This window comes from Theropithecus gelada, chromosome 16 (assembly GCF_003255815.1).
Source record: "Theropithecus gelada isolate Dixy chromosome 16, Tgel_1.0, whole genome shotgun sequence".
NCBI lineage: Eukaryota > Metazoa > Chordata > Mammalia > Primates > Cercopithecidae > Theropithecus > Theropithecus gelada.
Window position 1 is genome coordinate 29,756,445 of NC_037684.1, and position 25,984 is coordinate 29,782,428.

At 55.1% G+C, this 25,984-nt stretch overlaps 1 protein-coding gene across 5 annotated transcripts in view; it reads right to left on the reverse strand.

Annotated features, from left to right (window-relative positions):
* Positions 1–2,117: 2,117 nt before the first annotated feature.
* JUP (junction plakoglobin) overlaps positions 2,118–25,984 on the reverse strand; it is a 32,536-nt gene continuing 8,669 nt past the window's right edge. For 3 of the 5 annotated variants that reach the window (XM_025361663.1, XM_025361666.1, XM_025361662.1), the window contains exons 2-15: positions 19,144–19,359; positions 16,906–17,165; positions 16,461–16,699; positions 14,870–15,071; positions 12,407–12,551; positions 12,197–12,300; positions 10,461–10,799; positions 6,503–6,658; positions 6,216–6,335; positions 5,461–5,611; positions 5,246–5,367; positions 3,685–3,724; positions 3,239–3,404; positions 2,118–2,940 (exon numbers count right to left, since the gene is read on the reverse strand). In XM_025361663.1, coding sequence (XP_025217448.1) covers positions 3,253–3,404; positions 3,685–3,724; positions 5,246–5,367; positions 5,461–5,611; positions 6,216–6,335; positions 6,503–6,658; positions 10,461–10,799; positions 12,197–12,300; positions 12,407–12,551; positions 14,870–15,071; positions 16,461–16,699; positions 16,906–17,165; positions 19,144–19,351 — 2,238 coding nt within the window. In that variant the 5' untranslated portion in view covers positions 19,352–19,359 and the 3' untranslated portion in view covers positions 2,118–2,940; positions 3,239–3,252. Of the gene's footprint in view, positions 2,941–3,238; positions 3,405–3,684; positions 3,725–5,245; positions 5,368–5,460; positions 5,612–6,215; positions 6,336–6,502; positions 6,659–10,460; positions 10,800–12,196; positions 12,301–12,406; positions 12,552–14,869; positions 15,072–16,460; positions 16,700–16,905; positions 17,166–19,143; positions 19,360–20,311; positions 20,421–25,984 lie in introns of all 5 variants that reach the window. The other 2 variants (XM_025361664.1, XM_025361665.1) reach the window with 2 other exon arrangements.

A 25,984-nucleotide genomic window follows, 5' to 3' on the forward strand; every position in this document is an offset into this window, starting at 1 on the left:
GGGAGGGGAGGGAGAGAGGGAGGAAGGAAGGAAGGAGGGAGGGAGAGAGGGAGGAAGGAAGGAAGGAGGGAGGGAGAGAGGGAGGAAGGAAGGAAGGAGGGAGGGAAGGAAGGAAGGGAGGGAGGGAGGGAGGGAGGGAGGGAGGAAGGAAGGAAAGGAATTAACTGGCTTTAAGTTTCCCATTTTGGCTGGGCTGCCAGGAAGCTGAGGGCTTACTGTGAAGCTCAAATCTAGCACTGCCCCTTAGCATGGGGACTTAGCTCTCTCCTTTCCCTTGTCCTCAGCACCTGTCATGAGGCTTGAGAGAGCAGTCCTTTTCTGTGGGGTGCCTCTGGCCCTCTTTTGGAAAGCTGGGGTGGGGGAAATGGTGTCCATGTGGCAGTTATCTGTCTTCATTGGCTTCTCCAGACCTCTCTACTCTGCGCTGGGCGGTGGGAGATGACAGGAATGGACGTGAATGGGCTCTGGTTTCTGCTTGGGCTGGGCCAGTAGGGAGCTCTGGTAGGAGGGAGCCCGCTCACAGCCTCCCCTTGTCAGGAAGCCTCATCCACAGGGTCTTGTCCCAGGGAGCACCCCACTCCTCCCAGTATCAGGCCAGAGGTCATATCACTATAAATAGCCCGGCGCCCTGTCCTATCCCTTGCTTTTTCCCATACATGCCTACACCTTTGTAAACTGTCCCCTTACCACAGTCTCCTCAAATCACCCAACTCAAGTGTTTCCTGCCAGGGTCCTGAACATGGAGCACATATAAACGGCATTGTTGGCCGGGGATGGTGGCTCACACCTGTAATCACAGTACTTTGGGAGGCTGAGACGGGTGGAGAATCTGAGGTCGGGAGTTCAAGACCAGCCTGGCCAACATGGATAAACCCCATCTCTACTAAAAATACAAAAATTAGCCGGGCGTGGTGATGCGTGCCTGTAGTCCCAGCTATTGGAGAGCCTGAGGCAGGAGAATCACTTGAACCCAAGAGGCGGAGGTTGTGGTGAGCCGCGATTGTGCCATTGCACTCCAGCCTGGGAGATAAGAGTGAAACTCAGTCTCAAAAAAAAAAAAAAAAAAAAAAAGAGCAAGGGCATCGTTAAAAGATTTTCGGATCCTCTGCAGTTCTGAAAACTCTGTCCCCTCCCTACTCCCCCGGCTCTAGTCGGCAGAGCTCAGCTGTGTCTCATTCCCTCGTGTCTGGACCTTACAGCCAGCCCCTAATTGGAAGCACCTCCCTGTCTCCAGCCCCAGCCCCACGTCCCACCAATCCTCTGTGAATGAGGCCATGGCCTCCCTCCACTGCCCTGAGCTCCAGGCGGGCATAGAAAGAAGGCATCGGGCCCTGGGCAGGTGCACAGGCGCTGCAGGTTCTCAGGTTTGCCAGGTGCATTGTAACCAGCACCCCCTCAGAAAGGAGAATTTGGGGTTGTGGGTGGGGGAACTGTCACATGAGCTGAAGGACAGACCAACGTGATGGGTGAAATGACAGTTGTGCACGGGGCATCGTGGAGCACAGCAGGAGGGGCACCTGCTCATCCCTGCTGGGGGTGGAGGTCATGGCGCAGGTGTTCCTGGAGTCAGGTCTGAGCCGATCCCAGCAGGTGAACAGTGGAGGCACCCAGACAGCGGGAACAGCATGGACAAAGAACAGGACGGGGCTGCTGGCTGTCCCGGGCATGGCTGAGGGCAGAGTAGGTGGTGGAGGGAAGACAGAGGGGAGGTGGGCAGGAGCTGGGGTGGGCCCACAGTCAACCAACAAGGGGTCTGGACTCCAGGCCATAAGCCTCAGGGAGCGTTAAGCACAGGGACATCTGCCATATTCACTTTAAGGCTGGACGGGAGGAGAGCCAGCCAGGAGCTTGCCTGTTTGAGAGAGAAACAAGGCCTGGCCTCCGGAAGTGAGGGACTCACCCCCATTCACCTCTTCCCCCGTCCTCGCCCTATAAGCACATATCGGGTTAAATCCACTCCGGCTCCTCCAACACTCCTGGCTCCCCAGCTCGCCTCTTCTAGTTCGTCCCACATGCAAGGCGGCCCTGAGAACCCGCAGGACCCAGCCAAGGAGGGCGCCAGGCCGCGAGGGAAGCCCCTCGACTTTCCCACCCCACTCCCCTAAACAGCCTCCAACGCATCTGTGTTATTTTTATTTTCTTTGCTTTGGTCTATACAAAAAAACCAATAACCAAAAACATAAAGCGGTAATAATAAAACACTCTGCTGGGACCTCCCCCAGGCCCCCACACCACGTGCGGGAGATGGGGGGGTCTGAAACAGGAAGGGGAAGAGAAAGCCCCTCACCACACACCAGAGGGGTCAGCCAAGAGCACTTCTCAGGGTCAGCTAGGGCAGCTGTGTGGGTGGGACAGGGGTGTGAGGGAGCTGTCCCCAGAGCTCCCCGGGGAGTGAGGGGTGGGCAAAGCCAACTAAGCATCCTGGAGAGAGAAGTCGGCGTCTCCTGGAGCAGGTGACTCACTCCATATCTCCTCCCCATCTCCCCTGGACGGTCCCTGAACTTTTCAAGAGAAGCTTTGGATTTCGGGGGGTTGGGTCTTGAACCTGGGCCCTGGAGACCCTGGGGGCTTAGGGCAGTTGGTCAGTGGAGTTCAGTGAGAAAATCAGACCCAGAGAAGGAACCAAAGTCCTTCCAGGCCCAGGCAGCTGGAGACAGGGAGGCTGGGGGTTTGGGGGGGTTGCTGGGGGGAAACAGAAAGGGTGCTTGAGTCTGAAGCTTTAGTGGCCAGGGCCACAGGGGCGGGGAGGGGGTGTTAGGCCCTGGACCCATGCCCAGGACAGAAAAGCAGGAGCAGAACACTATCCCAAGAAAGACCCTACGGAGGACCTCTGGAGGCACGGGGTGCAGCAGGAAGTCACGCCCCGGCTTCCCCAGCTCAGGCACTTTTCTGTCTTGCCCCATCGCCTGCACGGAGAGCCTCTCAGATGAGGAACCGCACCTGTTGGGGGAGTGGGGACAGACAAGGGTAAGGGGCTCAGTGGACCTGCATCCACAGAAACTCATGCCACTCCGTGTCACCTGCCCACCACCCCCAGAAGGGGCCAGCAGGAACAGGACTCCCCACCCCTACCAAGGACACAAGAAGGCGGCAGGCCAGGGCACGCCGTGCTTGGGGAAGCTCAGCAGCAAAGGGTCCCCCCAAAAAAGAAGCACAGGTTTCAGCGGGGAGATGGGAGGGCCTCCAACAGAAGTAGGTTCTAGAGAGGAGGGAAAAGCCTGCAAAGAGGGGGCCGTACTGGGGCCAGGCCGCCTAGGCCAGCATGTGGTCTGCAGTGGGGTATGGGGGCCTGAGGCCGTCGCTGTAGGTGTCGATGGGGTAGTCTCCGTCCATGTCCATGTGCATCTCCAGCGGGTCAAGGGGCACATCGCTGGAGTACATGGGGCGGTAGGTGGCATCCATGTCTGGGGACGAAAAGTGGGTGTCGGTCCTAGGGTCTGCAAGCCACCCTTCAGGGAGCAGTCTGCACAGCCTTCAGCTGCCTCCTTTACCCATGCCCACCCCTGGTGGGCCTGACCCCCTCCCCAGACCCCACACCAGGGCATCTAGACTGGGGTACATGTGGATGCCACAGAGCAGTTGCCACTGGTCCTCTGGCCCCAGAGACATAATATTGCCCCCTCACACACACCCACACAGCCACCCAGGATCTCCAGGGTCCTGAAGAGCCTGGCACACACTTACCATCTCCGTAGGGCTCATTGATGGGAATCATGCTCTGGGCCTGAAAAAGGAGAGAGAAACATGGAGGAGAGGTTTGAAAATGCAGGCTCCGGCCGGGCGTGGTGGCTCCAGCCTGTAATCCCAGCACTTTGGGAGGCAGAGGCGGGCGGATCACGAGGTCAGGAGATCGAGACCACCCTGGCTAACACGGTGAAACCCCGTCTCTACTAAAAAAAATACAAAAAACTAGCCGGGCGAGGTGGCGGACGCCTGTAGTCCCAGCTACTCAGGAGGCTGAGGCAGGAGAATGGCGTGAACTCGGGAGGCGGAGCTTGCAGTGAGCTGAGATCCGGCCACTGCACTCCAGCCTGGGCGGCAGAGTGAGACTCCGTCTCAAAAAAAAAAAAAAGAAAATGCAGGCTCCAAGCTGGATATCAGCTGGGGGGCAGGGAGAGATGCTTCTAAAAGAAGGGGCTGGGCCGGATGTGGTGGCTCACGCCTGTAATCCCAGCAATCTGGGAGGTGGAGGCAGGCGGATCACTTGAGGTCACGAGTTTCGGACCAGCCTGGCCAACGTGGTGAAACCCCGTCTCTACTAAAAATACAAAAAAATAGCTGTGCGTGGTGGTGCACACCTGTAATCCCAGCTACTTGGGAGGCTGAGGCAGGAGAATTGCTTGAATGGGGAGACAGAGGATGCAGTGAGCCGAGACTGCGCCACTGCACTCCAGCCTGGGCCACAGAGCGAGACTCCGTCTCGAAAAAAATAAAAAATAGCCCGGGTACAGTGGCTCACACCTGTAATCCCAGCACTTTGGGAGGCCAAGGTGGGCAGATTACAAGGTCAGGAGATTGAGATCATCCTAGCCAACATGGGGAAACCCCATCTCTACTAAAAATACAAAAATTAGCTGGGTGTGGTAGCATGTGCCTGTAGTTCCAGTTACTCAGGAGGCTAAGGCAGGAGAATTGCTTGAAACCAGGAGGCAGAGGTTGCAGTGAGCCAAGATCACGCCACTGCACTCCAGCCTGGCGACAGACCAAGACTCCGTCTCAAAAAAAAATAAAAACAAATAAATAAATAAAAGAGGGGGCCAGAGAAAAGCAAAGAGGCCTTGGAGGAATACAGGATGATGAAATGGGGTCACCCAGTGCCCTGATGTACTCGTGTCCTCAGTACTCCCCAGGGAGGAGGGTTCCCCATTCATGGAGCAGGAACTCCTGCTGGATTAGAGCAGCTCATGGGAGGAGGGTAGGAGGCAGAGGACTCACGAATGGGTGCAGGGCACTGCTCCACCCTGGAAAAGACCACCTGTAGCCTATCCAGCACCTCCACGCAAATTAGGAAAAGCACCCCCTCCTCAAACACCGTATACTCATTTGGGCAAAATAAAAATTGGCATTGTGTGGACATATGGTTCAACCTACTACTTCCATCTGCTAGGAATTGTTATAAATGATCCAATTACAAAATAAAAATCTATAAAGTTGACAGTAGTAGGAGACCCCCAAAAGTCAAGTTGCCCTTGGGCAGTGCACAACTTGTGCAACCAACTACTGCGGTCCAGCCTAGGATACTCACAGCCTCCCAGGCAGCCGGGTCATGCTTGAAGAGGGAGTTGGTGAGCTCCACGGACACACGCTTCCGGTAGTCTGGGTTCTTGTCCTCAGAGATGCGGAACAGGACAGCAGCAGCGTAGGTGGCTGAGCAGAGAGGAGAGGAAAAGCCAGGTTAAACGTCTGCCAGCCTCCATCATGGCTGGGTGAGTGGGACCCAGCTGCCCTCTCCCAGCTCACCAGTGCCCTCGTTGCGGGAGTGCAGCAACTCCATGAGTGGGGCTGAGGCCCCCTCTGCATCAATGGCGTCGGCCGCCTCCTTGTCCTGGGCCAGCTCACACAGCACCCCGGCAGCCACGCGCTGGATGTTCTCCACCGACGAGTACAGGAGCTGGGGAGAGGGGACATGGGAAGCAGGGGAGAGGTGGGAAGGGGTGAGGCAGGCCGGACAACACACCCCACAGCCCTGCCCACCTCCACCCTGTAGCAATTCCATAGTGGAAAACGGGCCATCACTGGGGAGTAAGTGTTACTGCTTTAAACTGGGCTGAGCGTTGTTCATGAATTACCTTGAAATTACCTGTGACTCTGCCTCATCTAACCATTGGAATCTAGTGTTAAAGAAGTCACTGACATGAAAGATGTTAAACTCTTGTCTGTTATGGTACTTGCACGTATTCTCCCAGTTTGCTGATTTTTTTTTTTAATGCTTTTTTAAGGTTCTTTCTGAAATAGATGGTTTTCATGTTTATGTGGTTGAATCTCAAGGTTTTTTTTTGTTTTTTCCATTTGTGATCTCTTTCCTTGCTTTGAAGCTTAGAAAGCCATGCCTGTGCAGGGGGTTGCTAAGTAGTCAGTCTGGTGTGGCCACTTTCCTCCAAACTCCTCCAAAGACCTCTTGATGCCTGGTCCAGGCCCCCAAAATCTGGGACTCCTAACCTTGCCCTCTAAGCAGTGGTGGGGGCACCTCTCCTGCACACCTGCCCCAGACTCACCTGCACAAACAGAGGGATGGTGTTGAGCCGGAAGATCTCCATGCGATTCATGGGGTCCCGGGCGAGGATGTGCAGGGCTCCGGTGCAGCCCTCCACAATCTCCTCCATCCTCACACCATCCTGCGAGAGAGGAGGCAGGGGGCATGGGACAGGTGCTGTCAGCCGAATGAACTTCACAGGCTCTTGGAATTGGCATCAGTTGCAACTGACCTCTGCATTCACACCCACACCCACAGAGGACACCTGCCCCCCAGGAAGGTTGTCACAGGCACCACCAGCTCACATACCGTGTAGGGCTGCTGTGTGCCTGCAGCTACGTGGCGCTGGGCATCCTGGTGGGCCTTGACCAGCAGTTGGACGAGGCGAGGGATGACCGCTGCCTCCTGCAGTGGGGCATGGTTGGCTGGGCACAGGGCCAGATTCCTGATCAAGCCAATGGTTGCCTGGCAAAAAAAAAGGGGCAGCGATCAGGGGCACTTCTTGGACATCTGAAGGATCCCAGTTTCCCAGCTTCAGGTATCCCCTCCCTCCTTCACCTCTTCTGTCCCCGAGGCCAGACACAGGCACACTAGAAGATATCCAGAGAAGGAGACCATCCCAGCCATGTCACTTAATCCACAGGATCTGGGGTTGCTCATGGCTAATCCTTTTCTTTCTTTCTTTTTTTTTTTTTTTTGAGACAGCGTTTCACTCTTGTTACCCAGGCTGGAGTGCAGTGATGCAATCTCACCTCATTGCAACCTCCACCTCCTGGGTTCAAGCGATTCTCCTGCCTCAGCCTCCTGAGTAGCTGCAATTACAGAAGCCCGCCACCACGCCCAGCTAATTTTTTATATTTTTAGTAGAGATGGGGTTTCGCCATGTTGGTCAGGCTGGTCTCAAACTCCTGACCTCAGGTGATCCGCCCGCCTCGGCCTCCCAAAGTGCCGGGATTACAAGCGTGAGCTACTGCGCCCAGCCGCTCATGGCTAATTCTAACAGCCTTTGCTAAAATGACACCCCATTCCAGAACATCCTGCCAGCCCCATGCCCAGACCCTCACCCTGTCCCCTCTCTCTTAACCACCACCCCCCAGACACCATGGCCTTGCTTGCTTTTCTGATCATTCCCCAAGCCTGAATCTCAGGAAGTCTTTGCTCTAGGTGGCCCCGAAGCCTCCTGCTTGGGTGGTGCTCACACTGTCATGAATCCCCAGCAGGGCAGCTCTGGAAGGAGGTGTCCTGAGATTTCCTCCCCAGGGTCCTTGACCCACAGGAGCCACTCTGGCCTCCCAGAGCCTCTCAAGGTGTCATCCATTTCATCCTCAAAACAAGATGCCAGGAGGGCAGGGATGAAAATCACATGAGATGGGGATGTGAGCACACGGCAAATGACTTGCCAAGGTCACTTGCCACTTAGCTGCTGGATTAGGATGCAAAGCCCCACCTCAGGTTTGCAGCAGGGACCAAGCTTCAAGGAGGAGTCACACTGACATTTTTTTTTCTAAACATGGATTTTCTTTTTTTTAATTCAATGTACAGGCCGGGAGCAGTGGCTCACGCCTGTAATCCCAGCACTTTGGGAGGCCGAGGCAGGCAGATCACTTTAGGTCAGGAGTTCGAGACCAGCCTGTCCAACATGGTGAAACTACGTCTCTACTAAAAATACAGAAATTAGCTGGAAATTGCTTGAATCTGGGAGGCGGAGATTGCAGTGAGCTGAGATCGTGCCACTGCACTCCGGCCTGGGCAACACAGCAAGACTCCGTCTCAAAAATAATAATAATAAGTGATAATAATTCAATGTATAGAATCACTTACAGTCATTCTTATCTGCACTGATTTGTTTTTTTGTTTTGTTTTTCTTTTTGAGACGGAGTCTCTCTCTGTCACCCAGGCTGGATGGAGTGCAATGGAGAGATCTCAGCTCACTGCAACCTCTGCCTTCTGGGTTCAAGTAATTCTTCTGCCTTGGCCTTCCGAGTAGCTGAGATTACAGGCACAGGCCACCATGACCAGCTAATTTTTGGATTTTTTGTGGAGGCGGGGACTTACTATGTTGGCCAGGCTGGTCTCAAACTCCTGACATCAGGTAATCCTCCCGCCTCGGCCTCCCAAAGTGCTAGGATTACAGGCGTGAGCCACTGCACCTGGCTTGTCTGTACTATTAAATTGTCTTAAATGTAGCTAGCGGATGTCCCTGCCAGCTGGCTCCTGTGCCTGTTGACAAGACCCTCATCTATGGTAGCTTCCTCACTCTCTGGCACCAGATGCCACCTTGCCTTTGGCTGCCTTCCTTGTCTCTACATATGGATACACACACATACACATGCCTTCCTCCATAACTGTCCCTTGGGCCTGCCCACCCCCTGGCCCACTCTCACTTCCCCTGCCTGACAGGGAAGTGACACACATCTCTCTTCCACCCAGGTAGCCTCAAGAAGAAGACCCCACCCCTTCACACGCCCAACTCCCTATGGGAGAGGCTAAGCATCCCCCAGAATCCTCTCTGCCCTGTGTCTCTGTAGGGGCTCTCCTGATTTTCAGCAGGACACACGGCCATCTGGCTGGTGATCACATTTCCTAACCTCCTTGCACCTTGATGTGGCCGAATGACCAAGTTCTGGGGTGTGAGCAGGAGTGATGCCTGCCACTTTCTGGTGGCCGCTAGCCCTTCCCAGTTCTCAGGGCTAGAACACATCTGTGGGGATGATACAGTCCACTCATTCATGTGAGGACAACTCTCTCGTCTATACCCAGTGGCATAAGAAATGTGCTCCATGGACCAGTAGCAGCGCCTGCGAGCTTGTTAGAAATACAGAATTGGGCCGGGCACGGTGGCTCACGCCTGTAATCCTAGCACTTTGGAAGGCCGAGGTGGGTGGATCACCTGAAGTCAGGAGTTCGAGACCAGCCCGACCAACAGAGAGAAATCCTGTCTCAACTAAAAAATACAAAATTAGCTGGGCATGGTGGCACACGCCTGTAGACCCAGCTACTTGGGAGGCTGATGCAGGAGAATCGCTTGAACCCAGGAGGCGGAGGTTGCGGTGAACCGAGACTGTGCTATTACACTCCAGCCTGGGAAACGAGACCAAAACTCCGTCTCAAAAAAAAAAAAAAAAAAAAAGAAAAGAAATACAGAATTGTCCGGGCCCGGTGTCTTACACCTGTAATCCCCGCACTTTGGGAGGCCGAGGCTGGTGGATTGCTTGAGTTCAGGAGTTTGAGACCATTCTGAGCAACATGGCAAAATCTACTAAAAATACAAAAATTATCCGGACATGGTGGCGTGCACCTATAATCTCAACTACTCAGGAGGCCAAGGCAGGAGAATCGCTTGAACCCGGGAGGTAGAGGTTGCAGTGAGCCAAGATTGTACCACTGCACTCCAGCCTGGGCAATAGACAAAGACATTGTCTCAAAACAATAAAAAAAAAGACATATGGAATCGCAGGCCCTCCGCAGCAGGCCTGCTGAATTAGGACCTGCAGTGTGTGTCCGTGTGTGTGTGTGTGTGTGTGTTTGTTTTAGATTGCTTGTTTGTTTTTTTTTGTTTTTCAAATTTTTTGTAAGAGATGGGCGTATCAATATGTTACCCAGGCTGGTCTCAAACTCCTGGCCTCAAGTGATCCTTCCACGTCCGCCTCCACCTCTGCCTCCCAAAGTGCTAGAACTACAGATGTCTGCATCTGCACCCAGCCTCCTGTTTTTCTTTTAAGACATGGGTTCTTGCTCTGTCACCCAGGCTGAAGTGCACTGATGCAGTCATAGCTCACTGTAACCTCCAATTCCTGTGCTCAAGCGATACTCCCACCTCAGCCTTTCCTCCCCAGTAGCTGGGACTACAAGTGCGCACCACCACACCCGGCTAATTTTTGCTGTTGTCGTCGAGACAAGTCTTGCTATGTTGTCCAGGCTGGTTTCAAATTCCTGGCCTCAAGCAATCCTCCTACCTTGGCCTCCCAAAGTGCTGGAATTACAGGCATGAGCCCGTGGAACCTGCAGTTTAGTGAAACCGCCCAGGGTACTCATGTGCATTTTGAACTCTGAGCTCTGCCCTAGGGGCTGGTAGAGCTAGAAGATAGAAAGAATCTGGAGAGCAGAGCCATTGTTGAGGTCTAAACTATTACACGAGAGAGAAATAAACTTCTGTCTTATTCAAGCCACTGTATTTAGGGCTTCTTTGCTATAGCAGCTTAGCCTATACCAATACAGCACCTAAGCCTGCTGCAGGGAGCTCCTACCCCTCGCCTAACAGCAGTACCTTGACCAGTGGCCACTGGTTGGGCTGGTTGAGCAGCTTCACAATGGCCGGGATGCCATAGTTGAGACGCACAGAGTTCTGGGCCATCTCAGCCTCAGGGTGGCGGCTAGTGAGGTGGCGCAGGGCGCAGACGGCAGGCTCTGTGATGTCGTCCTTGTCACCAGCGCGCAGGATGGCGTGGATGAGAGCCTCCACACCACTGTTCTGTGTCACCAGCGTCTTGTTCTTGCTGTTGTTGCAAGTCAGGTTGGAGAGTGTACCCGTGGCACAGGTGAGGACGTTGACATCATCCACGCTTAGCTGGTTCACCAGAATCTTCAGCACACTCTCCAGGCCCTCCTGGAGGGAAAGGAAGGGATGGGGGAGTCAGGGAGCAGCCAACTCCAGGGAGCCTTCTCGAATATGTCTGAGGGGAGCAGGATGACCTAAAGGGGTCAGCCATGCCTGTGTGTGCCCGGGAACTTTCATCCCCATGACCCACCACACCCTGTGAGAGGGTGTTATTATCTTGTGGTGCAAATGAGGCAATGAGGCTCAGAGAAGTTGAGGAACTTGCCCACAGACACACAGCCAGTGGCTGGATCTGAACCCAGGCCTGACTCTAAGCCCCACATCTCTTCCCTCCAACCCATCAGCCTTTCCCTGGGGGCCTCAGACCCAGGCAGAACCCTCCTCAGGCCAAAGTACGGTGTCCAAGGGAGGCCTTGAGACCAGGAGGCAATTGTTGAGGGGGCCACATGTTTCAGTGGCCCAGCTGAGCCACATCTACTCATGTTTCACCTTTCTGGGCCTTCACTGCTGCCCCACCACCCTGGGGCCCTGAGCCAAATCCACTTCCAGTAAAATCACTAACTCAGACGTCTCACTTCTCCCAGGGAGACACGTAGGCCTTGTGGTGGGACAGAAAAACTCCAGCTTTGGGGACGGACAGTCCTGAGTTCAAATTCCAGTTCTGCCATTTACTACCTCTGACCATGGCCATTACCTCCCCCAGCCTCAGTGTCTTCATCTAACCCACAGGGTCCCACACTCTAACCCCAGGCTGAACAAGCTAATGTCCACAAATGCCACGCAGAGGGCCAGCAGAGGGTGGGCACTTGATAAACAGCATATTGCTGGGGGAGGCCTGAGGAATGGTTGTTGAAAGGAGGCACAGGGCACTTGCCCTGGAGCTGCATTTTTCCTTAAATTGTATTTTTAGTCATGGGGGTCTATCTCTTGGTAAACTATTGCCCCAGCCCAGGGCCCAGGTCAAAACTGTTCTTTTGCTGGACGCGGCGGCTCACGCCTGTAATCCCAGCACTTTGGGAGGCCAAGGCGGGTGGATCACCTGAGGTCAGGAGTTCGAGACCAGCCTGACCAACATGGTGAAACCCTGTCTCTACTAAAAATACAAAAATTAGCCAGACATGGTGGCACACTCCTGTAGTCCCAACTACTCGGGAGGGTGAGGCAGGAGAATCGCTTGAGCCCAGGAGGCGGATCTTGCAGTAAGCGGAGATTGCACCACTGCACTCCAGCCTGGGTGACGAGCGAGACTCTGTCAAAAACCAAAAAAAAAGAGATGAAGGTCTTCAAGGCATTTCCAGCCGCAGCCACAAGGAAGAGAGATTTAGAGCTCCCAGTATCCAGCCCCCAGAGATTTAGAGACCACAGTACCTAAGGTCAGATGCCCAGACAGGAGGCTGGATGGGGCAGCTGAAGAGGTCAACCCCAAGCCCAGATACCTCCCTCACCTGCTTTGTGGCCACGTCCGAGAGGTTGCGCAGGGTCCACAGGCAGTTCTGCACCAGGCGGGGGCTGTTGCTGGTCAGGTGCTTGCCCAGGGCCTGCATCCCACCTGGGGCAGGGATAGGGGTGCCATCAGCCACGGGCAGCATGGCTGACTGAGCTTGGCAGCTGGGCAGAGCTCCCATCCCAGCCGCCCTCAAGGCCATCATACTCACCAGCCTCCACAATGGCAGGCTTATTGCTGGGACACACGGACAGCACCTTGAGCACACGACTGGTGGTCCAGAGCAGCTTCTCATAACTGTAGTTACGCATGATCTGCACGAGGGCCTGGGGCCCACTATTGGCCAGGATAATCAGCTGCAGGTGAAGAGGGAATGAGTGTGAGAAGGATGGGAAATATGACAGGAACAAGGAGGAGCGGGGCAGGAGACAGAGCTGTCATTACTGAGCTTCAGCTAATGCACAAATAGTTCGTTTTTTCTTTTAATGTATTTTTTTCTTTTTATAAAGATGGGGGTCTCGCTGTGCTGCCCAGGCTGGTCTTGAACTCCTGGCCTCAAATGATCCTCACACCTCAGCCTCCCAAAGTGCTGGGATTACAGGTGTGAGCCACCACACTCAGTCAAACACCCTAGTAGTTTTTTGTTTGTTTGTTTTTTTGAGATAGAGTCTCGCTGTGTCACCCAGGCTGGAGAGCAGTGGCACGATCTCAGCTCACCGCAACATTCGCCTCCTGGGTTCAAGCAATTCTCATGCCTCAGCCTCCCAAGTGGCTGGGATTACAGGCATGTGCCACCACGCCTGGCTAATTTCTGTATTTTTGGTGGGGATAGGGTTTCACTATGTTGGCCAGGCTGGTTTCAAACTCCTGACCTCAGGCAATTCACCTGCCTCGGCCTCCCAAAGTGCTGGGATTACAGGTGTGAGCCACCACACCCAGCCCACCCCAATAGTTTCATGACTGTTATGTAAGCCAAAATTTTGAAAAAAAGGATAATACCCAGTGCTGACAAGGATGTGACAAAACTATATGCACACCCATTACCAGTTATGGCACTGGAAATTAGTCCAATCCTTCTGGAAATCAGTCTGGCCATAGAAGTGTTAAAAGCCTAGAAGTGTTAAAAATCGATGAGAATTTTTTCCACTCTTTGACAAAGGCTATATGCCCAAAGACATTCGTTAATTCGTTAGACAGCATTGTTTATAAAGGTGGAATAGAAGCAATCTAAATACCCTCCCTCAGAATAAAGCCTAAGGTCTCCACTTAATGAAATGCTATCTGTAGGCTGGGTATGGTGGCTCATGACTTTAATCCCACTATTTCGGAGGCTGAGACAGGAGGATTCCTTGAGGGTAGCCTGGGCAACAGAGCAAGACCCCATCCCCACAAAAAATTTAAAACTTAGCCCAGGTGCTAATTAGCTCAGTGGTACGTTCCTGTAGTCCTAGTTACCAGGAAGGCTAAGGTGGGAGGAATGCTTGAGCTCAGGATTTTGAGGTTGCAGTGAGCTAGGATCATGCCACTGCACTCTAGCCTGGGTAACACAGTGAGACCCTATCTCAAAAAAGAAAGAAAAGGAAGAAATGGGAAGGAAGGAAGAAAGAGAGGAAGACAGGAAAAGGGAAAGGAAAAGGAAAAAGAAAGGGGAAAGGGGAAAGGAAAGGCAATCTGTCATTATTAGAGGGTGGTTTTGAGGACAACAGAGCAAAAACAAATTTTTTTTAAACATCATGCAGGCCAGACACAGTGGCTCACACCTGTAATCCTGACACTTTGGGAGGCCAAGGCAGACAGATCACTTGAACCCAGGAGTTTGAGACCAGCCTGGGCAACATGGAGAAATCTCACCTCTACAAAAAATTAGTCGGGGGCCCAGTGCGGTGGCTCACACCTGTAATCCCAGCACTTTGGGAGGCCAAGGCAGATGGATCACCTAAGGTCAGGAGTTTGAGACCAGCCTGGCCAACCTGGTGAAACCTTGTCTCTACTAAAAATACAAAAATTAGCTGAGCATAGTGGTGGGCACCTGTAATCCCAGCTACTGGGGAGGCTGAGGCAGGAGAATCACTTGAACCCGGGAGGCGGAAGTTGCAGTCAGCTGAGATCGCGCCACTGCACTCCAGCCTAGGCGACAGAGTGAGACTCCATCTCAAAAAAAAAAAAAAAGAAAAGAAAAGAAGAGTAAAAAAGAACTAGTCGGGCACGGTGGCACATGCCTGAAGTCCCAGCTACTCTGGAGGCCGAGGTGGGAGGATCATCTGAGCCCAGGAAGTCAAGGTTGCAGTGAGCCCTGATTACACCACTGCACTCCAGCCTGGGTGACAGAGTGAGACCCTGTCTCAAAAAAAAAAAAAAAAAAAAGCAGGCAGAAAACAGATGCAATGTTGCAGATTGTTATGATGACAAGAATGTGCACACATCTGTAGTCTGCCCACAGAACAGCTCTTAACGGAGCATATCGAAATGACAATAGTGGCTGTATGAGGATGAGTGATTTTTTTTCCTTATACTCAAAATAATAATTCTGACCAATTCAGTCGCATGATGAAGCATGCACATCTGCCCCTATATCTCATCTAAAAGGAGTAAGGGGCAGCAGCCCAAAGCTGTGGAGGATAGAGGGAGACGCAAGGGTGGGCTTCAGGCCTCAGGAGGGTTGGGGAGGGCCCACCTTGCTCTCCTGGTTGCCGTAGGCCAGGAGCTGCAGGCAGTCGGTGGTGATGGCCAGGAACTTGGGATTGTTCTTGTTGAGCAGGGGCACCATCTTTTGCAGCCCGTCAGCCAGGCGCACGGCCATCTTGGCGCCCTCCTGGTACAGGAGCAGGTTATGCAGCGTGGTGATGGCGTAGAACAGGACCGACTCCACAGGGGAGCTGGGGGGGTGGGCAGGGGTTAGTATGCCGAGGTCCCAGGGGCCTGGCATACATGTGAGCCTGGTATGGGTTCCCACCTCCCCCAGGAAGCCTACCCGCTACTGACACCCCTCTGGAAATATCTCTTTGCTAAAATCTCATCACTCCTTGAGCCTGCCCGGCTCTTAAGCATGAAGCAAACAGCACCTGTCTTCTCCCAACTGAGACAATGACTCCTCCTGCTTCTGAGCCCCCAGCCCTGTGCTGAGCACACAGTAGGTCCCTAGACACTGATCCCTACTAAGTAACTACCATGTGGAAGGCCACATATTAGAGAGGCCTTCCAAGGCGTTCAGAGGGGAATGAAATCAGTGTCTCCCCTTCATGGAGCTCCCAGCCTGGTATAGGGATGAGAAATGAGGCCAGGCGCGGTGGCTCACGTCTGTAATCTCAGCACTTTGGGAGGCCGAGGCGGGGGATCACCTGAGGTTAGGAGTTCGAGACCAGCCTGGCCAACGTGGCGAAACTCCGTCTCTACTAAAAATACAAAATTGAGCTCAACATGGTGGCAGACGCCTGTAATCCCAGCACTTTGGGAGGCCAAGGCGGGCAGATCACCTGAGGTCAGGAGTTCAAGACTAGCCTGGCCAACATGGTGAAACCCCATCTTTACTAAAAATACAAAAATTAGCCAGGCGTGGTGGCGGGCACCTGTAATCCCTGCTACTTGGGAGGCTAAGGCAGGAGAATCGCTTGAACCCAGGAGGCGGAGGTTGCAGTGAGCTGAGACTGCGCCATTGCACTCCAGCCTGGGCAACAAGAGGAAAACTCTGTCTCAAAAAAAAAAAAAAAAAAAAATTAGCTGGGCATGGTGGCAGACACTTGTAATCCCAGCTACTCAGGAGACTGAGGCAGAAGGAATATTCAAACCTAGGAGGTGGAGGCTGCAGTGAGCTGAGATCATGCCACTGCAGTACAGCTTGGGCGACAGCAAGACCTCATCTCAAAAAAAACGAGAAATGAGACCAATCAACGTTTTGTAGGGGGCCCAGAAACAGAAAGTTTGTAAGGAACTTTGCATTTGCTGTTCCCTCTGCCTGGGACACTCTTCCGTTCTTCCACACTAGCCAAACTCCACTCATCTGTTAATCCCCTGCCATTAAGCGATTCCACCTCTGAGCAATCTCAATGCTCTTCTGCCACAGCCTGTGTCATATCCTGATCATTAACCTGCTGTTTACATGCCTGTGTTCCCTGCTGGGCTGTGAGCCACTGAGCACCAGGATGGGGTGTGCCTCTGCCTGGCACATGATAGTTGCTCGCTGGGTATTTATGGAAGCCCAGGGAAGGGAGGGGAGAGGCCCAAGTGAGACGGGGTCGTGGACTCCTGCACTGAGCAGGGGTGGGTACCTGAGCATGCGGACCAGAGCAGGGATGCCGCCCGACTTGAAGATGGCGAGCAGCCCCTCCCGGTGGTGGGAGAGGTTGTGCAGGATGCTGGTGGTACAGCGGGCCGTGTCCAGGTCACTGGTATTCTGCATGGTGCGCACGACAGCAGCCACCAGCTGGGGTGAGCCCATCAGGGCCCGCCGCGACGCCTCCTTCTTTGATAGCTGGTTCACAATCATGGCCGCCTTAGTCACCACCACCTGGAGGGCAAAGGCAGGTATGGGGACGTGAGCACTAAGGAGGGGCCGGGACACCCTTCCACAGAGCTGAGGAGGGCCCCAGACTCGTCACATACAGGGGAGTCCGGGTCATAACCTTCCTCTTCCCCTACAATGTCCCTCCCCTGAGGACATCTGCTCTCTCCCCTCCCTGCTCAGCCCCCACCCTAGCCGGGACCCTCACAGACCGGGTCCTCGTCGTTGAGCAGCTTGGTGAGCTCGGGCAGGGCTCGAGTGGCCAGCTCGGCGTCGTCCTGGTAGTTGATGAGATGCACGATGGCCGACTTGAGCAGCTGGGATGGCTCGGCCAGTCGCTGCAGGTTGGTGGCCTGCCCCTCCACCTGGGTGGCCAGCAGCAGCGAGCTGTCCTCGCCTGACACGCCAGGGCACATGGCCTCCCGCACCCGTTTGGCTCTGGCTGTTGTGGACATCTGGTACTCCAGGTCACCTGGGGGCCATGGGGACAGGGACTGAGTGCGGGCAGTGGGCTGGGCAGACACTGGGGAGCAGGGCAGGCTGCACACAGCCCCACCTCGGCCCTCTGGGCTACCTTTCACCCTGCCCAAAGCCCCAGCACATGACTGGCCGTTCTACCTCTCCCCAGGGACCTTGGGGAAGTCACCATCACCTCAGTAACCTCATCTGTAAAATGGGCCCCACATGTTATGTCCATCATGGGAATTTTTTTTTTTTTTGCACACTTATTATGTGCCTGGCAGTGAATTCAGTGCCCTGCTATTTTCTCATATAATCTGACAATGAACCTGCAAGGTAAGTACTATCATTGGCTCCTCTTTACAGATGGGAAAACTGGGCACAGAGGGGTTATAAGGCAGCCTGACTCAGGGGCCCAAACCCCTACTCCATTCTCCTCCCTTACCCATCAGGTCTCCTTTCAACCCTGAAATCTCAGGAGTCTAATTACACCCTCATCATCCCCAACAGCGGCAATCCTCCCACTATACAGGCAGGCAAACAGAGGCCCAGAGAGCCACCAACATCACATCTCACAGCAGATCAGAGGGAAAGTCAGGGCTGTAGGTTCAGGGAGCCAGGAGCTGGGTCCTCAGCTGAGACGTCAGGTTCCTCTCTAACTTCCTTCCTCCCCCTGGGTGGGTCTGGGAGTCCCACAGGTAGATGCCCAAGCAGCCACACCCTGGCAACTGTCCTGATGCCCCCAGGGAGAGGGACGCAGAGGTTCCACCCTCTAATTAGTTGGGAAGGAGGAGACAGCTGCATGGCTTTCCCACCTGGATGCTGTACTTTTTGCTACCAATACAGTGCCTGGCCCTGCCCAGCCAAGAGGCCCCGTACTCCCCCTACCAGCTGTCAGGGAGGAGACTGGCGTGCAGGGGCTGACTCCGCAGAGCCCCACCAGCCGCAGTCCACCCTCACTACTCTCAGAGCCCACAGCCCACCTCATGGCATGTTCAGGGCCCTGGAGGCACCTGTGGTCAACAGTTCTAGGGCCTGGCTACTCCTCTCCCCTAGAGGGGCAGGGGAGGCTTGGGCTGGCGGGGCACCCCCAGCCAGGACTAAGCCCCAGAGCTGAGTCAGTCACTCGTCCCACAGCCTCGGCCTATCTGCATGTCAGCAGCAGAGGCCTGGTCTCCCTCCCAACGAGGGGCCCTCAGGCTTGAGATCTACACCTCCTCTACCCAAAGGAGAATCCCTGGGAGGTTTCTGGGGGCTAGGTCCCTGGCTCTCCCATCAAACGTGAGGCTCCTAGAGCCAAAGGGCTGTGTCCTCCCTGCCATCCATGGGCTTCCTGAGAGCCATAGTGATGCCTCCTCATCAGATTCTTATTTTTTTATTATTATTATTATTTGAGACACAGTTTCACTCTGTCACCCAGGCTGGAGTATAGTGGCACAATCTCAGCTCACTCTAACCTCCGCCTCCTGGGTTCAAACAATTCTCCTGCCTCAGCCTCCCTAGTAGCTGGGACTACAGGTGCACGCCACCACACCCGGCTAATTTTTTATTTTTAGTAGAGACGGGGTTTCATCATGTTGGCCAGGCTGGTCTCGAACTCCTGACCTCAGGTGATCCACCCACCTCAGTCTCCCAAAGTGTTGGGATTACAGGCGTAAGCCACCGCGCCCAACGTCCTCATCAGATTCTTACATTCACAGAAGACAAGGACTGTGCCTCTTCCTTCAGACTGGAGGCACCCTGAGGGCAGGGACCATGCCTTCCCTCCCTACCTTCCCTCTTCACAGAAGAGGATTCTGTGACCCTCCCAGATGCAGCACCCTGAAGTAGTTGCACCTCCTCCTTCAGACTGGGTGGGCCCCCTGTTAGTATGAGCTGTGCCTCCTCCCTCAGACCAGGGACCCCCTAGAATCCACCTCCTTTCACTCTGACCTCTCTCCAGGACCCAGGCAGGTTTTCTACCCCATGGAATAGTTCCAAGGGGTCCTGACCTTGGCTGGGGGGCACCCCCTGGGTGTAGGTGGTGGTCTTCTTGAGCGTGTACTGGCGCCCGCAGGCCTCATCCTCCTCCATGATGCCCTTGCTGCTGACGGAGGGCACGCAGGTGTTGGCGCCCGAATGGATACCCGAGTCGTAGGTGTACGTCTGCTGCCACTCAGTCACCTTGATAGGCTGCTCCATCAGGTTCATCACCTCCATTGTGGCTACTGGGGGCACAAAGGAGGAAGTCAGGAAGCAGGAAGTCACCTGGCCCAGCCCCCAGCTTCAGCCCATCCCCAAGTCCTGCCTGTCTTGCCATGTAATCACCATGGCCCCAGGGGTTTCAATGAGGATGCAGGCTGGGGATGAGTGGGTGCCCAGAAGGGTAACAGGCCCAGGGAGGCGCTGCCCATGAGATACCCTGGGAGCAGTGAGCCCCAGGGGTGCAGCTGTGTGTGTGTCCTGGGCTTGCATCTCTGACCTCTTAGGGGGATGAGCCCCAGGGGGCAGGGCAGTAAAGGGCCAGCTGCCGCCAGAAGCCCCTGTTCACTCACCTTGCTGCCCTGACCCAACTGTCTCAGGGGCAAGAGAAGGCACCCAGGACCTCTAGCAGCTTCTGAGGTCCCCTGGGCCCACCCTCAACCACTGGGGCTCCCTGGGAAAGGCTGCAGGGAGGAGGCACCCCAGTCACTGGGCAGGAAACTGGGTGGGGCAGGGAAGCGGTCTGACAGGTTTCTCTGGAACGCCCCAGGCTCCCTCAGAGACTCCAGGATCTGGCTTTCCTACAGATTGGGCAGGATCACTCGTGGCCCTGAGGCCAAGGCCCCAAGGCCCCTTCTCTCCCAGCCCTCCCAGCACCTAGAAGCCTCTCTAAGTCCCACAGAGCGGTTCAAATCTCAGCTACTCACTACTGGGGCAGTTCACCTCCCCGCAGAACCTCAGTGTCCTCATCTATAAAGCGGGGTCACACGACCTCCCTCAGAGGTGGTTGCGAGGACCTGGTGCATAGCCGGTGTTCAGAGGCCACGGCCATTACCATCAGCACCGCCTCTCCTCCGGAAGTGCTTCCTCACCTCCTGGTCTCCTCGAGCCCAGGCTAGGGATCTGAGGTGGGGCAGGCCTGTGGGTGGTCACTGCCGTCAGGAACCCCTCTCTCTCTCTGCAGAGGTTTAGGTGCACGTGAAGGTTAATGAGTAGCAGGGCCGTACTTTGTACCAGGGAGGTGAACTTCCCGCTTGGTCTATGTTTGGCTCCACTGTCCTGGGAACTGACCTGCAGAGGTCAGCGGCTGCGGGGAGAATGGACGCCGTGATCCCATGAGGGCCTACTATGAGCCAGACCTCTCACAGACACCGTCATGCTCATGGGCGGGTTTCAAAGTGCCTGCGCTGTTCCCCCGCATACAGATGCAGGAACTGAGGTTAGAAATGGCAGAGCTGGGACTGGTACCAAGTACAGGTGTGAGGGCACCGAGGTCTGTGGTCTTTGCACATCCCAGCGCAGCCTCAGTGAGTAAGCAGAACTCAGGCTGGTCCACCCATGAAGCCAGACAGCACCCAGGTTGTCTCACTGTGATGGGGACCAGGGGAGGGTGGAGTGGCTGGGGCAACCTGGCCCCACCCCAGGAACAAAGATCACCAAGGATAAGTCTTCCCTGTGACAGCCCCAATGCCACCCTCCAGGAGGATGACGAATGGTCCTGCAGGTCTCACAGCCTTTTATGGCAGGCAGCCGTGAGCACACCTGGAACAGGCAGAGGCAGGGGCCAGGCTGGCTCCCAGCTGCCTCCTTCCTCTCCTCCCGCCATCCCTAGTGACTCAGAGTTTCAGGCTGATTAAACAGAAGCAGTCCGGCAACCCCAGACGGCAGACCCCAGAGAGCAGGCTCAGGCCACCAGATGTGCACAGCTGCTTCCCAGGCATTTGAAAGTGTAGCTATTTCAGGAGGAGCCCCCCAACCAGCCCCCTTTCCACACGCACCCCTTCCCCAGCAGCAGAGGGGAATGGCCACCGGCAGGAAATGGGGGGGCAGCGGTGGGTGGCGGGGGTCAGAGTGCTCGGAGAAGGCAGACATGGGAAAATCCTGCTAAAATCCTGAGCTCCAATCCCAGCACTTTGGGAGGCCGAGACGGGCAGATCACGAGGTCAGGAGATCCAGACCATCCTGGCTAACACGGTGAAACCCCATCTCTACTACAAAATACAAAAAAAAAACTAGCCGGGCGAGGTGGCGGGCGCCTGTAGTCCCAGCTACTCGGGAGGCTGAGGCAGGAGAATGGCGTGAACCCGGGAGGCAGAGCTTGCAGTGAGCCGAGATCCGGCCACTGCACTCCAGCCTGGGCGACAGAGCGAGACTCCGTCTCAAAAAAAAAAAAAAAATCCTGAGCTCCTCGTGCTGTGCCACCTTCCCCAACCATTTCCCTGCCCCAAGGGGGAGTCCCAAGAAAGAGCAGCAGAGAGCTTGGAAGAGAAGCTGCCCCCGGGAGGGAAGGAAGGTGTAAGTGTACCAGTAAACACGGTGGCAATAACCTGCTGAATGCCGCTCTGCTGGGCTCAAGGCTGAGCGACATCTGGACACTGCTGGACATCTGCAGCTCTGGTCCACAAACACACTGCATCCCAGCCAAAGGACCCTCCTCCATAGACAGTGCCTAACCCTGGGGCTTCTCAGCTAAAGGAGAGGGAAGCGGGCCTCACTCCAAATAAGGGTCACCCCTTGCCAGCCTCACGTCTAAAGGGACCACCACAGTCAAGCCGAGGAACTTCCTCAGCAGGCCCCTCACCACCCCCACCAGCCCAGGTGGACCGTCAGGAGACTGCTGAGGGCTGGACAGCTACCCAGGGAGAGACAGAGGCCACAGGATGCCATGGGGGTGGGGGGCAAGGGTTCCCATTGGCCTTTATTATTATTATTTTTTTTTTTTTTTTTGAGACAGAGTCTGGCTCTGCCGCCCAGGCTGGAGTGCAGTGGCCGGATCTCAGCTCACTGCAAGCTCCGCCCCCCGGGTTCCCGCCATTCTCCTGCCTCAGCCTCCCGAGTAGCTGGGACTACAGGCGCCCACCACCTCGCCCGGCTAATTTTTTGTATTTTTTAGTAGAGACGGGGTTTTCACCATGTCAGCCAGGATGGTCTCGATCTCCTGACCTCGTGATCCGCCCGTCTCGGCCTCCCAAAGTGCTGGGATTACAGGCTTGAGCCACCGCGCCCGGCCTTGGCCTTTATTATTATATGAATCTTGTTCTTCCCTCAAAGCAACCTGGCAGATGTTTTATTATTTCCAATTTCTTTCTTTTTTTCTTTTTTGAGACAGAATCTCTCTCTGTCGCCCAAGCTAGAGAGCAGTGGCACGACCTTGGCTCGCTGCAACCTCCACCTCCCGGGTTCCAGCGATTCTCCTGCCCCAACCACCCAAGTAGCTGGGACTACAGGCGTGCACCACGCCTGGCTAATTTTTGTATTTTTAGTAGAGACCAGGTTTCACCACATTGGCCAGGCTGGTCTTGAACTCCTGACCTCAGATGATCTGCCCACTTTGGCCTCCCAGAGTGCTGGGATTATAGGCATGGGCCACTGCACCTGGCTTTATTCCCAATTTCTAGGTGAAGAAGCTGTGCCTGCACACTGAGAAAATGGCAGCCCTCATGGTAGGAACAGCATCCAGTCCACTAGACGAGCCTGAGTGGAGCTGAGCCCTCTTGCCAAGGGGAGGAGGGGACCAAGGTGCTTGCAGATGGAAGCAGAGCACCCGGCTGCAAATCAAGAGTACCAGGTTCAGGCTGGGTGCATTGGCTCACGCCTGTAATCCCAGCACTCTGGGAGGCTGAAGCGGGCAGATCACGAGGTCGGGAGTTCAAGACCATCCTGGTCAACATGGTGAAATTCTATCTCTACTAAAAAGTACAAAAATTAGCCGGGCATGGTGGTGCACACCTGTAATCCCAGCTACTTGGGACGCTGGGGCAGGAGAATTGTTTGAACCAGGGAGGTGGAGGTTGCAGCGAGCCAAGACCACGCCACTGCACTCCAAGCCTGGGTGACAACAGAGCAAGACCCTGTCTCAGAAAAAAAAAAAAAAAAAAAACAGTCCCAGGTTCTAGTCCCAGCTCTGCTACAAACTTGTTGGGTGTCCTTGTGTCCCTGGATCTCAAAGGAATGTTATGTCTAAGATTCTAGGAATAAAAAACCAGGATTCCCACGACAGACAGAAGGCTGGGGGTGGGCAATGTCAGAGTTGGGAACCAGTTCTGGGAGAGGACACACTCCGGAACTCCTCCTGAGGAAGGAGTCAAGGGAGCTATTCCTGCAACAGGAAGGCTGGAAGTCAGACCTCAGGCAGGACTGTCAACCAGCCCCACCCTTCTCCTTACCTACTGCCCAGGAGAACAAGGGAACTTCTCCTACAAGAAACAAAGTGCTGGTTTTACAGTTCCCAGGGTGGAGGGGGCCGCACCCAGTTCAGTCTTGTCCCTCTCCACCCTGGACATGGAGTCAGACCTTCCACAATGCCCCTGGACAGAGCCAGGGTGGAAGCGAGAGAGACAGACGTGGGCCCTGCCCACTCACCCCAGCCAGAGACGGACAGGGACAGAGACAGGGCGGGTTTCTGAGTTGAATGGGGGGCCTTTGTTTAGAGCCTGCTCTATTGTTAGCAGCCTGGGAGGAAGAAGCCAGATCAGAGACTGTAGGGACAGCCCAAGGACAGGAAGAAGGAAGATGGGCCCTGGAGAGGGGGTGCAGAGGACCCTTCCCCACGGGGCCCACATCAGGTAAGTGTGAGCAAGTAATACAGCTAGACTGGGTGCACCCCTACCCTTCATTCCTGCCTCCTCCTCTGCACAGCCAACCTAGAGGGCTGGCACCAGGCACCCTAAATCCAAGACTGACCTGGCAGAGTGTGGCCCAGCCCTGACATTAAAAATAGCCCAACCAGAGCTACACCAGGCTCCTTCCCCAGCCAGCACCTGCCAAGGACAGTCAGCAACAGGCACATCTAGGCTGGGTTGCGGGGCACCAAAGTGCCAAGACACCTGGAAATAAGGACAGGAATGGGTTACCCCAGAGGCCATGCTGGAAGCAGGCTCAGAAACACTGCATCTGGGGACAGAGGAGCAGGGCGGAGCAGGGCAGGGCTGGGTGCCCCTGAGGTTCCTTAGGCTAGAGGCCAGCACGCTTTGCAGACACAGGTCCCCAGGCTCAGACAGCGACAGGGTGAGCACAGGGTTCTGAGTGAGGAGAGGGGCTCGATTTCCTTAAGCCTCATTTTCTTATCTGTAAAATGGAGATGATCAAGTGACTTCTTTCATCGCTGTGACTCTGGAAGCCCTCTGTCCACAGGAAAGGCATGCATTCACATACTAGAAGAACAAAGAGATGGCAGAGGAGGCGGAAGCCAGCTGGAGCAGTAGTTCATGCCTATAATCCCAGCACTTTGGAAGGCGGAGGTGGGAGGGTCGTTTGAGCCCAGGAGTTCAAGACCAGCCTGGGCAACATAGTAAGACCCTGTCTCTACAAAAAATAAAAATAAATTAGCCGGGCATGGTGGCACGCACCTGCAGTCTCAGCTACTCTGGAAGCTGAAGCGTCACTTGAGCCCAGGTAACTGAGGCTGCAGTGAGCCAAGATCACTCCACTCCAGCCTAGGCAACAGAGCGAGACCGTATCTCAAAAAAGAAAGGTGAGGGGTCCGGGCGTGGTGGCTCACGCCTGTAGTCCCAGCATATTGGGAGGCCGAGGCGGGTGGATCACAAGGTCAGGAGTTTGAGACCATCCTGGCCAAATAGTGAAACCCCATCTCTACTAAAAATACAAAAAATTAGTGAGGCGTGATGGTGGACGCCTGTAATCCCAGCTACTCAGAAGGCTGAGGCAGGTGAATCACTTGAACCTGGGAGGCGGAGGTTGCAGTGAGCCGAGATCGCGCCAATTGCGCTCCAGCCGGGGTTACAGTGTGAGACTTGTCTCAAAAAAAAAGAAAAAAAGAAAAATAAAAAAAGGTGACGGCCGGCACAGAGACCTGCTGGGCAAGGTGGCTGGCAGTCTGCTTGGGGGAACTGACCCCTGAGATGGGGACTAGGTAGGGAGCTGCCTCCCAGGCCCTGGGGAGGTGAAGGAAACATGGCTGAGGAGAAGGGAAGTGGAGCTTCGCTCAGGCCAGGTGGTGACACTGGCTGCCCCAAGGCCGGTCCATGCTGCTTCCTGCAGCCAGGGGCAGCTGCACAGCCAGGCGTGAGCATTCCCCACATAGCAGTCCCAGGGGGAAGCTGGGCTCAGCGGGGTCTCCAGCCCCCACCTTCCCCACTCTGTCCCTGGCTCCCGCTGAGGTCTGGCCCGCAGTTCCAAGCACAGACACAAACAGACTCTAGAAAGTGCATGATGGCTTCCCTTGAGGGCCTGTCTCCCTCTCAGACGGGGGCTGCCCAAGGAGGCCTCTCCCCTCTGGCTGGCAGCTCCAGGAGGGAACCTCCTGCCGACTAGAGGTTCTCTGGCAGACACTGTGGTCTCCATCAGCAAGCTGGTCCATTCCAAGAGGGCAGAACTGAAGCAGGAGCTGTGTCAGAGAAGCTGGTCTTCGGCTTCCGGAGGAAAACCCTCACTTCCAGTCTGGAGGGCAGCCCGGGCTGTGGCCTGAGGATGAGCTGGGGCCTGGGGGAGGCTCAGGCCTGCCGACCCAGCTGCTGTTTATTTTCCTCCTTCTGGGCTCCTTCCCAAAGTAAACAAACCCGGGTGGGAAAATGAAGGGGATTTGTAGGAGAGGGAAATGCCATGGCCAAGTGGCTCGACCAGGGGACCTCTATGCTCCCCTGGAGAGGGCTCCAGCTGGAGCTCCATTCCCTGCTGGTGACCCCCGTGGGC